This window comes from Anopheles maculipalpis, chromosome 2RL (assembly GCF_943734695.1).
Source record: "Anopheles maculipalpis chromosome 2RL, idAnoMacuDA_375_x, whole genome shotgun sequence".
Taxonomy (NCBI): domain Eukaryota; kingdom Metazoa; phylum Arthropoda; class Insecta; order Diptera; family Culicidae; genus Anopheles; species Anopheles maculipalpis.
The window spans coordinates 1,362,716-1,383,784 of record NC_064871.1 but is presented as its reverse complement, the minus strand read 5'-3'; the positions used below and the strand labels follow the sequence as shown (position 1 = coordinate 1,383,784).

At 44.8% G+C, this 21,069-nt stretch overlaps 1 protein-coding gene across 1 annotated transcript in view; it reads left to right on the top strand.

Moving 5' to 3' along the window:
* LOC126557782 (uncharacterized) overlaps positions 1-21,069 on the top strand; it is a 62,338-nt gene that overhangs the window by 31,064 nt on the left and 10,205 nt on the right. The window contains exons 3-4 of the mRNA XM_050213662.1: positions 11,973-12,183; positions 14,511-14,591. Of these exons, the coding sequence (XP_050069619.1) occupies positions 11,973-12,183; positions 14,511-14,591 (292 nt within the window). The remainder of the gene's footprint in view (positions 1-11,972; positions 12,184-14,510; positions 14,592-21,069) is intronic.

Genomic DNA, 21,069 nt, shown 5'->3' with positions numbered 1-21,069 from the left:
AGCGGTTGCGTTTTTAGTAACAGTGGCACCCCGCCGGGACAAGTCATTCAATGCACCACGGTTGGTTGTCAGCAGGTGTGCATCTCGATTCGTGTGTCCTCGAACATGAATCCCCCAATCGGAACGAACGTTCTACCGAAAGGAAGGTAATTTAAATTTATGAAAATGGAAACTGGACGACGTAAAAGATAACCTTTCGCCTGAGAGTGGTACAAATAAAAAGGCATCGCGGTAAACGTAGCCAACCAGGCGCTTAACGTGCAACCGGGGAGACTATTCAGTTCGATGCATCTCTCTGTGGTACATTGCAAATAGCGAGAACCCAACCCCATGAAGAAGGGCCGAAAAAATCATCTTCAATTTCTAAACAAAGTCACGCAACGGCTTACGGTGTTTATCGGTGCGGATATTTGCCTCATCGAAACAACACGCCAGAGCGGTGGTCAGCCTAAGGGCAGCTGCTCACTCCCGTTCTTCGTTTTATCTCGCGTTTTTCCACCCATTACACTCGAAGCACGTGAGCACTTGAGCTTTCGTGTCCATGCGGTGGGATTTGTCGTTACGATAGGAGCTTTAGCTTCTGTTCGCAAAAACAAGCTATTTGCAGCAAGACAACTACATCCAACGTCTGTGTGATGAGGTAGCTTGTGTGGCTTTTTTTCCCCTCCCACTGGTGCTGAAAGTGAACTGAACCGGTAAATTGGAACGTCCGAGAGTGTGTTTGTGTGTGCCCCAACCAGCGCCCGTGATTGTCGCCCAAAAGGGAGCAACATTCATTGCTGCATTGCGATGTTTTTCTCGGATCGTTAAAGAGTTGTATGCGTGAGGGAGAGCTTTGGTTGCTGGTGGTGGAAGCTAAATATGTTTTCCATACAAGTTCAAACACAAGCAGTGAAGAAAGGACTACAAACTTCCTGTTTAATTATTGTCGTAAACGAAAGCGAGCTTGTTCGCTTTCACTACTCGATGATCGCAGCGCATTAGTGTGATGGGTGTGATGCTGGTCCTTATAAATATCGTAAACTTCGCTTCCGCCTCAAGGTATCTGCAACAGATCTGAGCAAAACTTTTCATCAAACACCCCCTAAAAATCAACACCATCATCACCATTTTTGGGCCGTGCTTAATTTCATCTCCCGGCTAATCATTCATCTTTAAACACTAACATTTACGCCTACTCGACGAGTATGGTTCCTTCTTCAGTTTTTGACTTTCTGCATCACATTTTTTAATGCCTAAGAACAATATTTTGCTCCAAGCCGCCAACCGTGCAAAGCTGGAATCTTAATTACTTAGCGTAATTCCATTTACACTGTGGCAGTGTGCCGTTCCCGGGAAAGTGCTGCATCGGAAGGCAACGAGCGCAAAGTCAGCAAAGAATCATCATCATTTCAACCCTCGCGCTAAGCTGAGCTGTACCACAAAATACACACCAAGTGTATTTGTTTTCGTTTTCACCACGACCACGCGTTCGGGGAGCACTTTTTAATTCCTTCAGAGCAGTGGCTCGCAGAACCAATGCAGATAAGACCAGCACTTCTTCACCGTACGGCGGTGGTCGATGAGCGATAAATTTACTGAATCGATGCTGCCTGCTGCCCTCTAGCGGCCGGTATTCTTACCACCAGCAGACGATCCATCAGCCAAGGTAGAGTGGAAGTGTTTATTAAGATAAATTGAACGAGACCAGAGCATGATTGGAAAGCAAGGTTGCGTGAGACGAGTGCGAGCAATACGAGCGACAGGGCAGAAAAAGCAGTGAGACAGAAAGAGCGATCCTGTTGGGGATAATTCTATTACTACCAAGAGGCAAACCAAGCGAACCAACACCGTTTGCCAAAAATTTTACATTCCTTCCTTCAACCGAAAGGAAACCAAAACCATTCTCCTTCTCTTTTCGCTCTCGAACGATAAATCATACGACCCGGGAATGAATTTCCTCTATCAAGATTGCATCTGTTTGACGCTCAACTTTCGTGCTCTATTTTTTCCATCAACCGTAATGAGATATGAAAGGAGCGATTTAAAATCATTTGCAATTTTTCCTTTTTGTTTTCCCTCCGGTAACAGCTCATCCTCCATCTTGCTGCCCCAGCACCGATTTAATCTTCTCCTAAACAAACAAAGCACGATTTAGTATCATCTGCATTAACTTTTCCAACTGATCCGAGTTGACTAACGGTACGGTTTGCGTTGTTAAAAGAGAAAAACAAAAATGAGACGAAAATGCTTAAAATTAAATCAAATCTGACGTGATTGTGCTATATTGCGTGGCGTGTGTATAGCTTCGACCAAGTAATTAGCTCGCCCTGTCGTCAGCAGGGCACAGATTTACGATTTCACCTGACGCTGTAATAGCAGAAGCGGCCAAATGTGTCGTTGAAAATTGAAAGCAACCATCCCTCGGTGGAGAAATGCGACAGACCGTATCAAACATCGACACGCACCGGCTTCCGTGAGTTCCGTGAGATGGATGGTCGTAAAAATTAAGAGAAAACTTCCTCACATTATGTGTTGCGTTCGTCACCATTCCGGAAAACTTTTGCTTTACATTTTCTGCCCGTTTTTCCTTGCGCCGATCGCCGAACGATCACTTTTTGTCGTAAGATCGCTTGAGAGATGAAATCTGAAGCCGGGCAAACACTATCAACAACAACATCAACGGAAATGGGCAATGGCAAACGTAATCATATTTCATCGTTCGCCCATAATAAGCCAATTAAGGTGAGATAGGCTTGTGTCGCGATAAGCCGCACCATTTGCCGTCTCTAGCCCTCCAGCCTTGCAGCAGTTGTTTACTAATTTTTCCTTTCTTCTCACTCACGGAAGGTTGTTTACGCGTTCATGCTTTCGACGCATTTTCCGCTTTACGGTCGTCATTAAATGTCGCGAATTTTTCTGAACCCCTCCCATCCATCCATCCCATTCAGGTGATGATAAGCACCCCGAGAATAACAACAACAACGGCAAACATCAGGACGATCGTTTTTCTTCTCATGCGTTCCCTATTTCCGTTCTTCCGTCCGCAACTGTAACCGTGGCCTTTGACTTCTTGGCTCGAGGCGCTGGTGCCCTTTTCGGAGGGATGGACGTAGAAGGATATTAAAAATGACACAGACGCGACGCCGGAAAGAGAGCAGTGATAAAAATTAAATCCCTGTCGGGTGCCATTTTCTTCCCTTCCCTTCCCGTTCTTCCTCTATGCCAGCCAGTAAGGTACGGCGAACGTCTTCGTCGCGTGAAAACCTCGAAATGAGAAGATGTTTCCCGAGATGTTTTGTTTGTTTATCGGACACACACACACACTTTAACGACACACTGTGAAAATGGTGACAGAGCGACATCTTTATCGTCTTTATGTTTGCCGCTTTTGGTTTTTCGTTGCTTCCCATCTTCCTTCCTTCCTTGGGGCTTGTTTCTTGAAACGACACATTCACTAAATGAAGGTCGCCTCTGAAGAAAAGAAACCGCCGGTGGAAAATCCCATTTGAAGCAAGTTTAACGGTCATTAGGAGTTTAAAGTGCTGTAAATCCTAATTGAAAATAAAACCATTGCCATCCAGCCAACCACCATCGCCATCACGGTCGCACGGGAGAACAAGATGCACAAGATGCACGTAGTTGGGGAAGATGAAGATCACGTGAAATTGTTCATTTGACCGTTTTTTATTGAACTCACTTCAAGTGCGGTACTTTCCGAATCTCCCCGGTACCATTAGAGTGAGCTAGTGGCACCCTTGTAAGCCAGTGCTGTGAGGCGAGGCGACAACGTAAAACTAGCCCATAACTCAGCTTGATGGAGGCGCCAGGTATTTATTGGAAAATGTCATTCGCGCACAAAGCGAACGGTTCGTTTATTCCGTGGCTCATAGTAGTAAAGAGGAATCGTTTTAAAACTGATGGCTGGTGTTTTATGATAAACAACCACTATATCACGAACTCTTTAGGTGCATTACGTGAGTCGTTGGAAATAATGCCAAAAGTAGTTATTATTTCTTCCCAACCGACAAAGGGTTGAACTATTTATTCATCGCCAGTACAATAGTGTTGAAAGTACATAAATAAATGTTTTCTTCACATACTCCAAATCAACGATTGTTCAACTGTATCGTGTGATTCGGCGCTGTTTACTCACTACATAAGCATTTGCCATGATGGTTTTTAGATTTGTTTGGAAAGCTTTGCTTCTCGAAATTCCACAACGAACAAATCCGATACTGCCCAACCAACCTAAAATGGTGCTCACTTGCGAAACGATACACGGTAAATATTTTTATCAACCCACACACACACACACACAACGCACTACCCTTTTCTACATCTCCCCTTAATGATATTGTGCAGCTCGATCCGATCCCAGCATTCGAAACGATGAATAAGAGTCCTTTTTTTGTGCGCGCTCTATTTGGACCACTCGTGGTACCGCTGACCTTTAGGGTTTTGAGCGGAGGTTTTGATCACGAAGCGAGTCGGTTGCATTCTAACCATGTTTTTTTTACCGCTGCCGGTGTACACGAGCAAAAGGTGAATTCTTTAACTCCGAACGCTGAAAAACAAGCACGTGACCCTGTATGCTGTAGCCCGGGACTAGTCCAGCGCTCGGTGCCCGGGATGAAATGCGTCCACTGCGCTACGAATATTAACTACTATTTCACCGCTCGGAAACTGACCACCGTAGCTGGCTGCCTGGTTGGCGAAGCGTATCGTGAACGCATGCGGTTCTGCCATCCTGCTACGGGTGCCGAAGTACCGGACCAGACAAGCAAGCATTTTAAGAACGGCTGATATAAATTCCTCACCCATAATACATCACTGTCAGCGGTTTCAGCGGAACACGAATGACACACCAGTGATTTATCTTAACGGTCCAGCGAGAAAGCGAGTGCATTACCCCTGCATCGTTTATCCCGAGACGGGCATCGTCGGTTTGCGGTCAGTGCCGAGAACAACCCGTTGAACGTGGTGCATTTCTCCCACCTCGAGAAGGAGAGTGCGTTGGCCGTGACCACCACCACCACCATCACCACGCACATGGCGTGTGCATGAAGTGAGGTCGTAAATAGAGATTTCCAGATCAACATTTCACTTGCCTCCATCGATGGACGATTGTCAGCCATAATGGAGAATAAAAGTAAAGCCGCAAAAAATAAATTTTAGGAGATGTCTCGAGTGAAAAACAAAACCATCTCGGCGAAAAACATCGACAATACGTGTCGCTATGGTTTATGGAACTCGGTTTCTAATCATCGAATTCGTTTGCCTTACACGTGCACGTAGCTGATCGATCGTCCACATTGTCTTTCAAAAGTCGGCTCGCAACGATCTTTTTAAAATGATTTGCTTTTAACACAAGTTCCACAATAGCAATGCTCTACCAATGGTTGGGGCGCAGGTCAACCGCACCAAACGCTTGCCACGGGAGCCTCGTGCCTTACCACACGAGAAGGAAATAGTATAAATGGAAATACATTAAAATAAATCATCTTGCACTTCGCTCCACCCATTCGAATGTTCAAACAAATAAACCAAAACTAAAAACTAAGTCCGCCTCATGGCAAAAAAATAGCAACCACCACGTAACGCACGCTCGGAAAAGACACTTCGAGCAGCTAGATTTATGTGCACTCGGCGATGCTGCTGGGTACGTTCGGACCCCGCCACCCCGGACCAACCTTCTTTTGTGGTTCCACATCTTACCGAACCGAACCCTGGTGGCCTAATGTGGTCGCGAGCGAACCCGTGCAAAACAAACCACAGGCGAGGCGATCTTCAAAACCTTCGCTAGAAGTTGGCAACTTTTGAAGAAGAACTTTCAAACCCTTAGAAACCTACCGACCATTGTGTGCCGCTACTGCTTGGTACACTCGGTTACGGCTACAGCAGACACAGGCGACGACCGAAAAACGATGTCATAACTCATGAGATATGTGAAGATTTTTGCCTTTTTTTTTTTGTTTCTCTGCGCGTTGGTTTTTAGTGCCGAAGAAGCCCCGGGAAGTACTTGGATACGGTCCACACAGTGTGCCAATCTGAGGCTAATTTATACATTAGAAAGTTATTCAACTGCCACCGAGTGATAATGGAATCGTAAGAACTGCCAAACAACTGCCGAAACACTTACACATATCCTCCAAACCGACCGAGTTTTTTTTTTATAAACGTTTCCTGTGTTGTGCAGTGTGGTACGGAAGCTCTTACAAGTACTTGGTTGGTGAATGGTGATGAAATTCGTATAATAATTAAACCAGATACACAAATATCTAATTATAAAATGCATTCTTCTGTTGCAGTAGTTAAAGCACTGCCCAATACTAATCACCGCTTAATGATCCAACACAACAGCTGCTCACTAATGGAAACTTATCTTCACGATTTATTCAAAAGCGCCGCCACTGACGCTTCTAATCGAACGGAAATGGCCGGCTGTGATTATGCTGCCTCAGTACGCACGATTTGTCCGCCGCACAACATCGAAAAGTCCGAGTGAGGCATGTACCATCAACGTTTGAAATCCATCATTAGCCATTATTATACGCAAGCCATGGCTCGTTCTATCTCGTCCTACACTTCCTGATTATTATCCTCATGTGCGGTGTGTGTGTGTGTGTGTGTGTGTGTGTGTGTGTGTGTGTGTGTGTTTGATGCTTTCAAAACAGACAGTATCGCTAGTCGTCAACCGATCGATAGGCACATACACGAACAAACCTATTCAGACCCGTCGGCACACAACCACGTCGGTCCACTATTGTCGCTCTGGAAAGCTAAATTATTCGCATATAAACTGTTTAACAGATGATTAAATCAATCAATCAGCCCTGTATGCTCATCGAAAATCCGAACACACACATACAGAAACACACACTCAACGATCCGGAAGTGCCGTTGAATGTGATGGATTAGACATGAGACATGAGAAACCTTCGGCAATGGATGGTACCGCGTACAAAAGCCTGCAAACGCCCGGCAACATGTTGCTGAACGATCGATTACCTATCGCCTTAAAGTTGGGCGCAAAATGTTGCCCTCGGATAAGAATTCGATGACACGAAAAATGCTTCAATTTCTTCTCAGTTATGTCATAATTTAAGGTTTTAAGGTTTTCCCCAGCCACAACCCTCCGTCCCACCTTTATAATGATGCTCACAAGGTTACTAATTGAATTCCAGGGCAATGCAGCCACAGCACCGTAGTCCGACATAAAGCGCCGCGTCCTAATGTTTGCTTCCGTCAGCGGGAACGCCTTTGCCACCAGGCACTTTTAGCATCCTGAGAGCGACAATCTGTGGCGCACAACTGGTGCTGGTGCTACACGCTGACGCCCTCGGCTTGGGATGCAGAATTTAATTACACCCAGCGTCGTTTGCTCTTGCTCGATGCGCGCAAAATGGAGACGCCTGGTCACGCGGTAACACGGGGATTTGGTGTACCACAGACACACCCAAACACACGCACACACACGAGCACAGATACACGAGCGAATCAAACCGGCTGAGCATAACACAAAACCGCCTGAAGGTAGGCAAATCTAGCACACCAAAATGGATGGATGTAGGTTATGCAGCGGTACAACCGTGTTGAATGTTACGCGGAACCTATCCATGCATGCATGTTTGTCCATAAACTTTCTTCCAGATTGTTTATCACGATCCTTCCGTGTTCTTGTGGAAGTTTCTAGAACAGCCTTTCGGAAAATGGATACTATAAGGAAAGTAACGATCCTTATCCCACAAGAGGTGGTAAATGAAACGAGATCTGCATCTCAGCTCTAAATCTTCCACGTGGAACATTTACCGGCATTTCTGTCGTTCTTTTCCTGTGGCTTAAAGATCTACTAGGCCCATGTGTCTTCCATGTAAAGATAGTCCTTTGTGTTCGATTTAAAGTTAATCCTTTTATCTATGAAATTATTTCAACTGTATAGAAGAGTATTTCTGCTTTAACGGTACAACTACTCGATCCGATTTTGCTAGTGCCTCCAGTGAACCATTAAACAGATGAAATTAATTATCGATCTCGTACCGCTTGTACGCCAATCGAATCAATCGTGACGCATTGCTACTTGCTTTCTTACCAAAGGAAATTGCCAGGGCAAAAGGATACTAACACCACGCGCGCTCTGTGGCGTCTCTCTGGTGTGGCCAGTGGTGATTTTCTGTTCGGTTCCGAAACGAAGACACTTCCAAACATACGAAAACGTACCGCTGAAGGATAAACGCCAACAGCGTCTCGGTCGGGATGATAAAAGCGTAAATGATTTTCTTAATTAAATAAATCTCCGATAATTGAAAAATAATATATCAGTGAGAATGGGATGGTATGGATTGGCCCAGGACAGCCGCAACACACTGCATGCGGTTTATCTTTTGTGACCGCACGTTCACGGCAGAAGTTTTCCTCCTTCGGTGTTCCGTGATACAAATGCCCGCAAAACAGTCAGAAAGGGCAATTGCTTAGTTCAATTTATGCCACGTCTTATAGCCGCCGGCGAAAACGCATCAAATCGGTCTTTGCTTATAGCCAATCGATTCCCTCCAACCCAAACTGCCGCTCAATCACGACGGACAGCCTCTGAAATCTGCGCTGCGGCTGGCGGCCAGTCTGTAATGTACTAGATGTGTGGAAATAATTTCGACGTGCTTGGGACGTGCGTAAAGTTTGCCACCGCAACCACCACCGTCGGCAGCCTGCTGGAAGTAACTCAGTTTGATGGCACGACGTATGGCATATTTATCTTTGGCATAAGCGAATGACTGATTGTATGTCGTCCTTTACAGCTTCCGCCGCGACTGAGCTGAATCTTTGACGGAGAAAACTCTAATAAAATCATCTTCGACGCATGTATGTGGACACGCAAGCGTCACGTGAGCATAACTTTTCCCTTGGTGCCAACGTGTCGCGTTCCGGCACGCTCATCTCAATCGTACGCATTAATTAGACGGAAGAAAAGTTTCCTCCCTCAACCCCCCCAAAAACGACAACGGGTGGGAGTAGGAGGAGAAGGTCTTGTCACCTCAACACTGGAGCTCGGAAAAGTTTTTCGACGCCTTCCCGCACAGCAATTGAGTTAATGTTTTCCTTCAAAATTCTCTATTTACACGTTCATAAGAGTTTTTTTGTCAAAAAGTCAACAAAGAGGACCTGGCACAAGCTACGAAATGTCATCTCCAACCGAACTGGAACGCCCGTGGGCAAACATCGGTTAATGGTATGTTCACTCGATGCGGCAAATCATTACCACCGCATCATTTAATGAAATTGGCTCGCACTGCGTTGATGTGTTTGATGAAATTAATAAAAATATTGTGGGAAAGCGTCACAAAGGCGTGTGCAAATGTTTGTTTTGTTAAGCTTCAAGGGTACAATTTTAAAATATGAGCAACGAATTAAAAGCTACAATTGCATACAAACACCATCCTCATCCATCCATTGGTTCATTATTCAATGTAAATAAGGCGCTTTTTAGCAGCAACTTTCAGCTGACAATGCTCAAGTCACAACAATCAACCCGCCCGATTCCGATAACTTCTTAATTCAATAGCACGAGATAGGTCGCGATCGGTGAATTGTTCGCTTTAAGTAATTTAAAGCGCCACCTGGCTGATTACCATTCGGTCACGTACAGTGGTTGAAACTTCATTATGGGTTCGCTTCCCACTCATAAACGAATTATCCTTTGCTCGCTTGACAAGCGATTCGATAAACATGTTACGTTTGCAACTCATTTGCTGTATGGATTTTTGTTATTTCTGTTCATATTCATCGACATTTTTCCCCCCGAGACACACACACACGCATACCGCACTTCGTTGCTATTTATCCGTTACATCAACGTTAAGAGTGCACGAACCAAAAAAAAAAAGAGAAAGGAAGCCCATGATCGTGAGCCTACGGGAAAAGGCCAAAGAAAAACAGGACAGCATTCGCACCAAATTGTCACACTGCTGGAAAATCAAATTGAGCTGACATTTTTCCCATCATTTCACCGTCTCCTGGCGTCCATTTTCTTTCCGTCTGTCGCTGCTTCCGGGCTGCTCGATATGTGAAAGTATGCAAAAATGTTTCAGACACTCTATCCGGACCACGGTCCTGGGAATGTTCGTGCAAAATAAGCATCGTTGTTGGAGCGGTTTTTTTCCACCAGACACATGGATATAAATTTTTGATGCGAATGGAAAAATCGCGAAATAAATATTCAGTCTATAATTCATCAATTTGTGCTGCTGAACTGTGCACCCCATGCACTCAAGCATTCGACGACGATGACGATGACGAAGGCGATCCATGCCTTTGATCGGAATTTTCGGTACACCGGATACACGCCGTCCGTGATGTCACCTTTCGTCATGCTGGCGAACAGCCGCCGCATCACGATACGCCCATGTCTCTAGCTTCTTTCCAGCTGCCTTGCCAAGAACGCTGCATGCTCACTGGTCCGATTTCAGGCGCGTTTTGTTGTGATGCTCCAGTAAGCAACCAGCACCAGCAGGTTGGCTTTCTGTGCGCAGCGATATGCGGGTGCAGACAATCCGAATGGATCAGTTGAAATCCACCCGCTTCGTTGGGTTGCCCTGTCTGCAACAAAACGCATTCGAACGTATCGCCGAGCATCTCCGTTTGATATAGAATGTTGGCATTTTAGAAGGGCACAGGGCATCACCGTGAACGATATGTGCCAGTGAATAAAAAAAAAAAGGAACAGTCGGTCTGAGGCCTCTATCCTTTATTCACGCGTGTCAAAGGATAGCGTAAAGCAACAGAACCAACATCCATTGTTTCGCACGCCCGCCGTGGCCGATTCGCACGAACGAGCGGGAAACACGAATGCTTATGCTAAACACACACACACAGACGCAGAAAGAGAATACAACAAAAAAATAAATACATAAAACAACACAACGCACATAACATGCACAATACAACAACCGGAAATGCAAACAAAAGCTTTCTATGCGCTGCTTCTGCTACGAGCACCTTCACTCATGCAAGTTGAATCTTTGTCGTTCTTGATGCATGATATGCTGGTCGTCTATCCGTTTGCCGCTGCTTTCGAATCGATTCCAAACGTTCGAACCTACGTGCGAGTTCTGCAAGTCAGAGGAGATCTGTTTCGCTGTTTGATGTTGCTCCATCCTGCACACAGACACATTTTTCATATGCACAGAAAGGGAACGTGAAATATTTTTCATGAACTTCATGACGCATTATGATTAATTGATTGCCGTTACCTTATGACTCTATGCTACAGGGGGCTGAGTTCCCTTTTTTGCGTTGGAAAACGTCAGTTTGCTGAGTCTTACGTGGTGCTGGAAAGCATTTAACATTACTATGCAACTGAAGCTGAGCATTCTGCAGCGTGTTGTAATCAAATGGAGGAACATAAATACATCAATTTGACACAAATTGATTAATGGAAAACATTTCAAAGCAAATCCAAGGGACATGAAGGGATTTTCCCTCTTTTTTTCCCTGTTATATGAACGATGTGAACATTTTTATTCATAATAAACTTTGAACTAATGTTACTATTATTAATGATTGCCGTAAACTAATGATTTTATTATCCTTTGGCATGGTGCTTTTAATGATTGACAGATTAAAGGATTTTCTCTCCATTCTGCCTTGTAATTAAACGATGAACATGATCCTATTCTATTAAATCCGTGGTTAGATGCATTATTTACGTACTCAAATTAAAACTTCGATAATTCGTTTCATCAGACTGAAATTATGATTTCCCATCGCGGAAATTGTGGTTATATCGAATTATTTTCGCATTACACTTATGATAAACACATACTCGTTTGAGCCAATTTTTTACTTCTGCTCTTACTCTAATAATCTGATTATAGTCTTAAATACTTTATGCGAATTTCTCATTATCCCAGACAGCTTTAAACGACAATTAACTGAAACACCTTTCTCTCTCTCTCTCTCTCTCTCTCTCTCGATCACCTCTTTCCATTGTTCTCCAGGTGTCCTGGATGCGCAAGCGGGACCTGCACATATTGACATCGAACATCTACACCTACACGGGTGATCAGCGCTTCTCCGTAATCCATCCGCCCGACTCGGACGACTGGGATCTGAAAATTGAGTATGCACAGCAGAAAGATAGCGGAATTTATGAGTGTCAGGTGAACACCGAGCCGAAAATAAATCTCGCCGTTTATCTGGACGTCACAGGTCAGTACCGGTGGGCCGGGAGAGTAGTAAACGGCTAGGGGCAGAGAGAGTGAGAGAAAGTACAGTTTTCTCGCTGCTATCTACTTACGCTGTTTTTATCCCGCCACAGTATTGTTTTCCTCCGATTTTCCTTTTCAACTTGTGGATTTTCTGTTTGTTTCCTTCTATGCCCACATCCCTCTATGGTTTACGCTTAACTCATTATATTATCTTGTGTTGACCAGTGCGTTTTGCGAGTATGAGTGTGTTTTTCCTTCGGTTAGTATCTTATTGGGGTTTTGATTCATTAACGAATGGGTTAACTACTCACTAATAACAAATTTATGCAATGTTAAGTCTCAGTAACGAATGTATCACAAGTTTCTTAGACATTAAGCACAAAAGGTGTTCATTTCTTTAACTTAGGGATGAAAACTAGTTGTAGAAGTTTTTTGGAAATTTAGAACGTTAACTCAATCATTGAAATTTTCTTAACCCAACATCTGTTCTTGCTGTCGTCCCGATAATCTCTTGTACTTCCTATACAAATGTCTACAAATCGCTGTGGTCTAATCGTTTGCGTACATTAAATGGACTGCGAGGACACAGCACAGCTCTGGGCGGTTTAGAAGAACAAAACACACACACACACACAATAGGGAAAAACATTCTACCCAACAACAGCACAAAAAAAACCTTCCAACACCGATCGCAGCCCTTTTGTAAACGAACAATAGAGGTCGATTTTGTCAGCTGGCCCCGATAGCCGCAAGACTGTCATGTAAGAAAAAACATTCTATCTACACAACACTGCCACAGATAATACCAACAAAAAAAAAAGCATCCGGAAATGCACCTCACACCGGCGAACATCACTCGGGAGGCCATAGTGGAAACCCGATCCAGCGAAAGGTCAAGGATAAAAGGAAACCCATCGTCTTGGAGTAGAAAAGTTTGGGTGACCTTTTCGCTTGACTCTTGCCTTTCCAAATTCCCCTTTAAAACGATACCGGGTTGTCGCCGCTACCTAACCGAATCGGTTTCCCTGGACAACTAGTGGACTTTTTTGTAGCGTTTTTTCCACCATTTTGTCTAGCGGGAGGGAGTGGATGGATGGAAATGGGAGATTGGAGAGGAAATGAAGATGTTTCAGCACAATGGATTTTCGAGCCATGCTTTCAGAGTGGACGATTTTGGAAAATGTATTCATTTTTTTTTTACTCCGCTTTGCTGGTGCAACGGTCCATGGGGAAATCGGACGTTTATAATCAACATCGACCAGCCTAGCCTAGCAGAAGAAGAGAAAGACCACCGCAAGAATAGAACTTCAAGCTGGCCATTGATCTCCCAAGCCCCGACAAGCCATACAACAATAAAGATCGTTTGTCATTCAATTTTATTACATGTTTATTAAGCTTATACGCAATCAGTCAAGCATTCAACGAGCGGACGGTCACATTGGTCGATTCCTGGTAGGAAAGTCGTTGAAAATAGAACCAAATCTCGCCAATAGAAACCGTTTCTTAGCTGGACAACAAATTATGCTCTCAAAATTCTCGAAAAATTTGCGTCCATTTGCCTGATTTTGATGCCTTCCCCAACATGTTCGACGAAACCTGAGCTCCCTATTAGTCTTGGGCAAGAAAAGGATAATGCATCAGTGTATGTGTGATTTTGGGAGCGACTGACACCTTCCAACAACACATAAATCTGCAGGCAAAACAATGTTTTGTCAACTCAGTCGTGCATAACGCTCGTCCTTTCGCGCGTGGAGCTACAACTACACCGTTGGAAATAAATCTTGCTTCTCTTTCGAAATCTGGCTGCTTGGTTTTAGGCCATTCCCCAAAATCCATTAAAAGCTCGATTTCTTTCCCTTAATCTCCCACCCATCTGCCCCTGCGTTTCCCACGTGATCGTCACACCTTGGCAGGATTTTATGTTCAAACCTTTCTTATTTCATTTCATTTCGTACGCTCTCTGACCATATTTCTCGCCCTCAGTTCGCCAACCGACCCCGGGTAGGTCTCTATGAGCTCCATTGCTTTATTTTATTCCGCTGGCTACGTGATCATGCTTTGGACTACTTGCCAACAGTTAGGGACTGCCACTTTCCCGGGAAAAGTTCCGACAAAACAAGCAATTTTTCATCTGATCCTCCTTCTTGCGTTTTTATTCATTTTTGCTCACACAAACTCGCCATCCTTCATTCGTTCTGTTTCGTTGTTTTTTTTATCATCTTACCACCATTCTCATTCACTCTTTCTCTCTCTCTCTCTTTCTGTCTCTCACTGTCTCTCTCTCTCTTTATCTGTCTTTTTTTTCTTTTTCACCCGCATGCCAAACAGATGAACGAGAGTTTGCCCAAGATTTCTCCAAGTATGGTCCAAACACTGGAGGAAAGCACTTTATCGGTGCCATTGGACTAGGTAATGGATCATATTTTTTCAGCTTCAACCCGAATTCCATACTCTCATACACCATACACACTCTCATACACACACACAAAGATAAACATTGAGAGTCCTTTTTCGTATCACTGTCCCCTCATCGCCCAGCTCCTTCCCATTTCAAGTAACAGAAGGCAGGTTAGTTTTTTCGCCCCGAACCACCAAAGCCATGCTGAACAATACCGCATTATATATCTTTAAGCATGATTTTTTTTTAAATGCCTCAGGCTAGGCATTAAGCGGGAGAATACATGCAATCACACAGCCACATAGAAACACAATTCATTGCTTTCCTCCCGCTCAGGTTGAGGTTAAAGTTCGAAGCACCGAAAGCATATTTTAACCCTCAGTTTCCCGGGCAAGGATTAGCCAGAAAGCATTAACAACGCGCATTGTTTTTCGTGAGAGCATTTTCCATTTATCAGCCGAGAACGCCAAGAATCACATCGTTTGTGGTAGTGGAAAGACTTACAGCGAGCGAACAAAAGGGCACACTCGCTTAGTTCCGTGTAGGGTTTTAATCCATGGCGAAACTAATCCAACCGAGTACAGACATAACGCGCGAGTTTATGGTCACCGTACAGCACTGATTTACCATTCACAATATAACCCTGCATAAAAATAGCATCACTGGAGCAGCTTCGTTCGTCATTTGACTTTTCTCTTCGTACGTAAATCAAATCCGCCTCGAAATGGCCCTCTGATCATATGCCCCGGACGAGCCCATGTTCGAGCTTCAATAAAAACCCAGCTTCCAAGAAATCAGTCAGCACTAACATACCATCCCATTTTGTATTTCCTTTATGCTCTTTTGGGTTTAGCAAAAAAAAAAAGGGAAGATGTTCCGGGTTTAATGTAATTTCCCTAATAAAGAGCCTCTTTCGCGGGTGTAGTTTTAGCGCCCGGGGAAATGAAAATTCCAAACCTTTTTTTTCTCTCTTTTTTTGTCGCCCCACCCTAACAACATTAAACTGGGATGATATTGGACGCCATTTCCGTAGCGCAAAATCATCCTTATTAACTAAAAGGCACGGCACTGACAAAAAGGAAATGAAGGAAATCGAACGAAGGCGAACGCGAATTCCCAATAATTGTGTCCGCGCCTTTCCGACAATTGCGTCAACAAATGGCAAAGGCCGAGGAAGGCGATTTTCTTTTCCCGACGCTTATTTTGGCCAAGAAATTTAATTACAATACCTAAAGTGGGCCACATTTCTAAGGAAGCTGGCAGCCTTGTGCGCCTTCCTTCCGCAGCCATAAAAGTCACAGTTTTGAGTGCTGTAAAATGTCCTTCAATTGCTACAAATTGTTTGCAGATGGTATTAATTCTCCCTACTTGTCGCTATTGGGTGAATTTTTGGTGTGTCATTGTCGGTCGGACGGTTGGTTTGGTTTGGCGCACTCGACAGCATCATCGTTAGAATAGGGTTTTCAACACATTTTCAAATGATGGTAAACACACGTACAGACTCATACGTATCACCGTACCAAGTATGTGATGACATTCGGAAGGCTGAAAAAACATTCCCATCACATCACGGGACTGGTACGGCATTGTCACTCATATCATTCGACCATTTTGTCGCTTTTCCCACACATTTACACACACACACAACACATTATGTGGGTTCTTTGGTGAACGTGTGTGGCCTAGCCATTTCCGTCAACCGGATGGCAGAACCTGAGCACCGGCGCCTTATCTGAGGCCCATTTATTTTCATTAGTCATTTGTGCTGTTTATCCTTTACCCTAAGCCGCTGCACGCTCTACGAGCTGAACTTGATATCCACTGACTGTGCTGTGCGACTTTTCTTCGAAACTCATCGCTCTCCTATTGCTAACCGGCACTTTGAAAGTGTCGTTTGCTTTGTCGTTGTCATTTAATTTTCCCGAAGCAAACACACATCACCTTTCCCTGCCAAAGTCCCGCCCTGTCGGTCACGGAAAGTTCGACTATTCGGGACGGATTTGGAGTAAAGGATGGATTTTGCTAAGCGTTAACTGTTTTTCAAGTCACACTCATTTAGCATCACATACGGCGTGACGGGAATGGTGGGACCCGGGACCCAACGAACGAAAACCAAGACTCGTCTTGGGCGGGTAGCGCCTTGCACGAACGGCACACTTCAAGGAATCCACGCTCCAGTGCCTCGCCGAACGCTCGAAGCATGACTTTCCCAGGGAAGCTTGGGTTGTGTGTAATGTGAAACACGAGAACTGATCCAAAGCTTTCGGTTGCACCTTTTTTTGTGCTTTTTTTTTCTTGTTGGCGTCTATTTGATTCCCCCGTACCTACACGATGTTCTTTTCATTTTCGACATCCGAGCCATCCGAGGGTTGCTTTCGTACGGGTAAGTTGTAACGCTGCCTTCTCTCCGTCAGCTCAGGTAACCTATTCGAACATTATTGTCGTCATGCTGGCCAGTTTCTAAGCTGGCGGTTTTTCATTCGGGAGACTTCCTTTCCTTCTTGATTGCTAAAGGATCACCACGAACGATCGTTCTACACGTTTTACTCAGCTCAACTCAGTGTTCTGGCCGGCGTTCCGAGACATCCAACTAGTAATCCGACGGTTGCTGTCGGGAGGATATAATGGGATGATTTTTGGAATGGAACACGACATTCGCCGAAATCCTTAATCGGTAGCAACGTCTTACATTACCACACGCTCCGTTACAATCGCAAACAAACTCGACTCGATGTTGCGGCTGCGGTCGATTGTGTCCACCAAATTCCTTACAATCGCGTACCGCTATCGCCCCTGGGCTGTGGATTGCATACATTCCAATACGCTTATCGAAATGCTATTCCACTGCAAAAAGAAAGTGGCTAAATCTAATCACACCAATAAGCTCCAAGCGTAACCGTGATGGAGCGATGGGGATATTTTAAAATTAAAGTCAACCTTATCACCGTGAGCTCAAATTGAGGATTAGGTATAGATTGGAACGTTATCTTTAAGGTCATTGCGGGAGATAATGTCGGGAAAGAATAACACATTTCATTTGAAACCAGAAACGATTTAAGGTTTCCTAATGACAGAAAATGGCGCCATTCATTTAAAGCCTAAAGATCAACAGACTGAAATAAGAATTTTTAAAAAGTACAAAAAAACAAAGACTCTTCTATGAATCTAACCCACAACGCTTTATGTGATGCAAACTATTTCACAAACTAATTTGCAACCGTAAAAAAAAAAACTTCGCCCAAATCAAAGCGAAACTTTTTGCAGTTCCACCGGTGGATGATTCATTTGAATGCAGTATCATTTTTCATACTCATGAATGTAATTCTTCACAATCATTTGCTGCACTATGTTTCTTCCTCTCCCCAACACCCGATCCAACCCACTCGGACACCACAGCTATCGGGATCCCGAGCGCCAAACGAGTTACAAATTTGCTCCTTCCGTGCAAGCCAACTGTTTTGCACAAATAAACTTCCAACCCCAAAATCCCACAACACTATACCCACACTGACAGCAACAATAACGCCCATAATTCATCGCCGACGAGCAGACGACTTTTGCCACAAATGCAACACACGACACGAGGACACACACACACAACACAATAACGGGTGAAATGGTTTAATAACAAAAAATAGTTCCACGTCAAACCGGCAGAACGGCGAACGAGGATTGGAAAAAGTCATCCCCGTTTTTTGGAATTTGTTTTTTAACCTTTATTCGAATGATGTGGGGGGTAAGTTTTCAATTTGTGAATTGTATTGCTTCCATTACCGATTTTCGTCGGAGGAGAAGGACTTCGGTAGTAAAAATGGGAAAGAAAATTATGATTTAAAACCCTTGGTTGTTGCACATAAACAACGATCCATCGTTCTACAAACGGCAAGCATCGTAATCTTTATCTGCCACAATGCCGTTTTGGACATGTCGATCTGCCGTAGGGCTGTGAGGAAATGGGACTTACATGTTGAGCACAAGTTTATCTATTATGCAAATGTTGATGCCGAATGGAGCATAGACACGTACGAGTATGAGCGGGAAAGCGCGCTTCAAACTTCATCTGTGGTGTAGCGAACTAGTTTTTCGGACGTTTCACACAAACGAGACTCTCTTTCCTCACAGATAGGGGTTTGCTAGATCGAATAGTGACAAAAACCGAACCGAGGACACCGAAACTTCCTTCTAGATTACAAAGAGTTTAGAAAGAACCCGTCCCTCCGTTCCGAGATTGGGAAGCAAAATTCTTATCCCGCTCGATGTAAGAATATTAGACACCAAACTAAAACACACACCCGGCACAAAAAAGCTCCCGACAGCATCCAACAACAGGCGACATAATCCTTGCTGCAGTGTGCAATAAATCATTTCCTTTATGTGAGGATGCTAGTCAGTTTTGGTCGTGCCGGTCGTACTATTTTTTTTTTGTTTCCTCCGTTGTTATTGTGGTCTTCTGCGCGGAATTTTGGCGAGAAACAACGCGAGGACATCGCTGTTCCGGATCCTTAGCCCTTGTGCCGAATTGTACTGCCCGATGTTTTTCAAAACTGCTGCTAGATGTTGTTATCTGTTGAATTACACTATCTATCTGTCGGGTGCTTTGAGCCCAAGCACGAGTGACAGCAAGGACAACTTGCTGCTGCTTCTGCCGTTACATGTCGGGCAATGTGCATGACGCACTACAGCAAAAACCCCAGTTTCCCGGTGGCTTAAGTATACATTTGTATTTCCCCAAACATACACACTTACACACGTGCGTGTCGTATGAAAGTTTTCTTCTCCAAAATCTGAACCTTTTCCAATTCCACACACTGTTTTCTTCGGACTGTGGTTTGGGGTGGTTGGTTTGGAGCAAGAAACACGCGGAAAGGATTGATGCCACCACAAACGACTACACCATGCGGACTACCCACCTGTCAAGCAAGCAGGGTGGCATCGCGCACCGTACATGCAGAACGCAATTACTTAAACGTCAAAACAATGGCGAATGATAAATAAGCGTCTTTTCATGTGCATAAATATGTTGCTTTTGGGTTTAGGGTTTCCGACCCAGTTCGCTGGCGTTGCACACCGAAACGTCGTACTCGTCATCGTCACACGGGACACGAGTACACAAGACGAACCCTGGGCACATTCCCACGGGAACGATCATAAATTTGAATAAATAATCCTCAACCGTCGTGGTCGTGGCAAACCACGGCAGCACAGAGCGAGAAAGCTTTTCCAATCCTCTTCAACTCACGCAACACACAGATACATCTTCGGGAAAGGAAGTCGTCCTGCCCCGGATGCATCGTTTTGTTAATCCTCTGTCACCGCGTGGCCGTGGTCGTTTGTAGTAACAGTGTTTCCGGGTTTTACGCTGGCGTTATGGACCAGTCCTCGCGAAGCCGCGAACTGTCGAACTTCAAAGCGCTCCCAGGAGAGGATGTGCACTCGTGCGACTGGTGATCAGTCCCGCTGATGAGATCCCAATTAGGTGAAATTTACCTTGCTAATGGCGGATTTATGCGGAGCGCGCAACGAGCTTGAGGCTCACTGGGGCGCGCTCGCAGCCATTAATGCAATGCTTGTGCCAAAGCAAAGCGCTTGTTAAGATCGTTTTGACTAATATGTGCGTACTTAATTTACCCCGGGAGCTGTTTTGCCTGGGCTTCACTTCGTGAGATACTGGGCTGAGGATTAATGCTGATCCGAACGATCCGTCTTGTGTACGGTCTCGCTGATGCACTATTTATGAGGGAAGCTCGGCAGGAACCGCTTCCCCGCAAAGTGCAATCATTCGAGATTCATTACTGATCCGCATCATTGCACTCAATTTAATGCTCTTAAAATCTCCTCCCTTCTCCATTGAACCCAACCACTGATCCACACCCGCTGATTTACGCTGACTCTTGCTGAGCTTAATCACAGCGAAAGCTAGATTCTATCGATGTCCGATCACGGCAGCTGGGACTCGTAACTCGGGCTCCGATTCTTTCGCCCCGAGAACCAAGCACCGAAAAGGAGTGAAATCCGCGCGCACTCGTTTTCCTCCGATAAATTGCTTAATACCCGGCCCGTACCAACTATACCGGCGCGTTGCAGTGTTGTATAGTTGTAGTTAATAACAGTGCCCGGGGTTTTAATTGAACACTGCACGCTTAATCCGACAGCCATGGGAAAAACGCAACACGGACCCATCACGAACACAACGGTTGCAAAGCTGCATTTTACGGGCCAATGCTGCAGCATGGCACAAATAACTTATCATCAGACACATTGGCACGATACAACCGTGGGATTTGGCGCGACATGGCTTTTCCGGAGGAAACTTTTGCAAAAACACACCGGCCCCGGTACCATCGATCCGAGCGCCATAAATCAATGGCACGCTAATCTTTGCTTTTATCATTATTGACCATCATTTCTAATCTTTGCTGGCGCTTGGCCACAGTTCGAAGCCGGTGCACCTGTGATGGATGAGGGTGAGAAAGCACGCGAAAAAAAAAC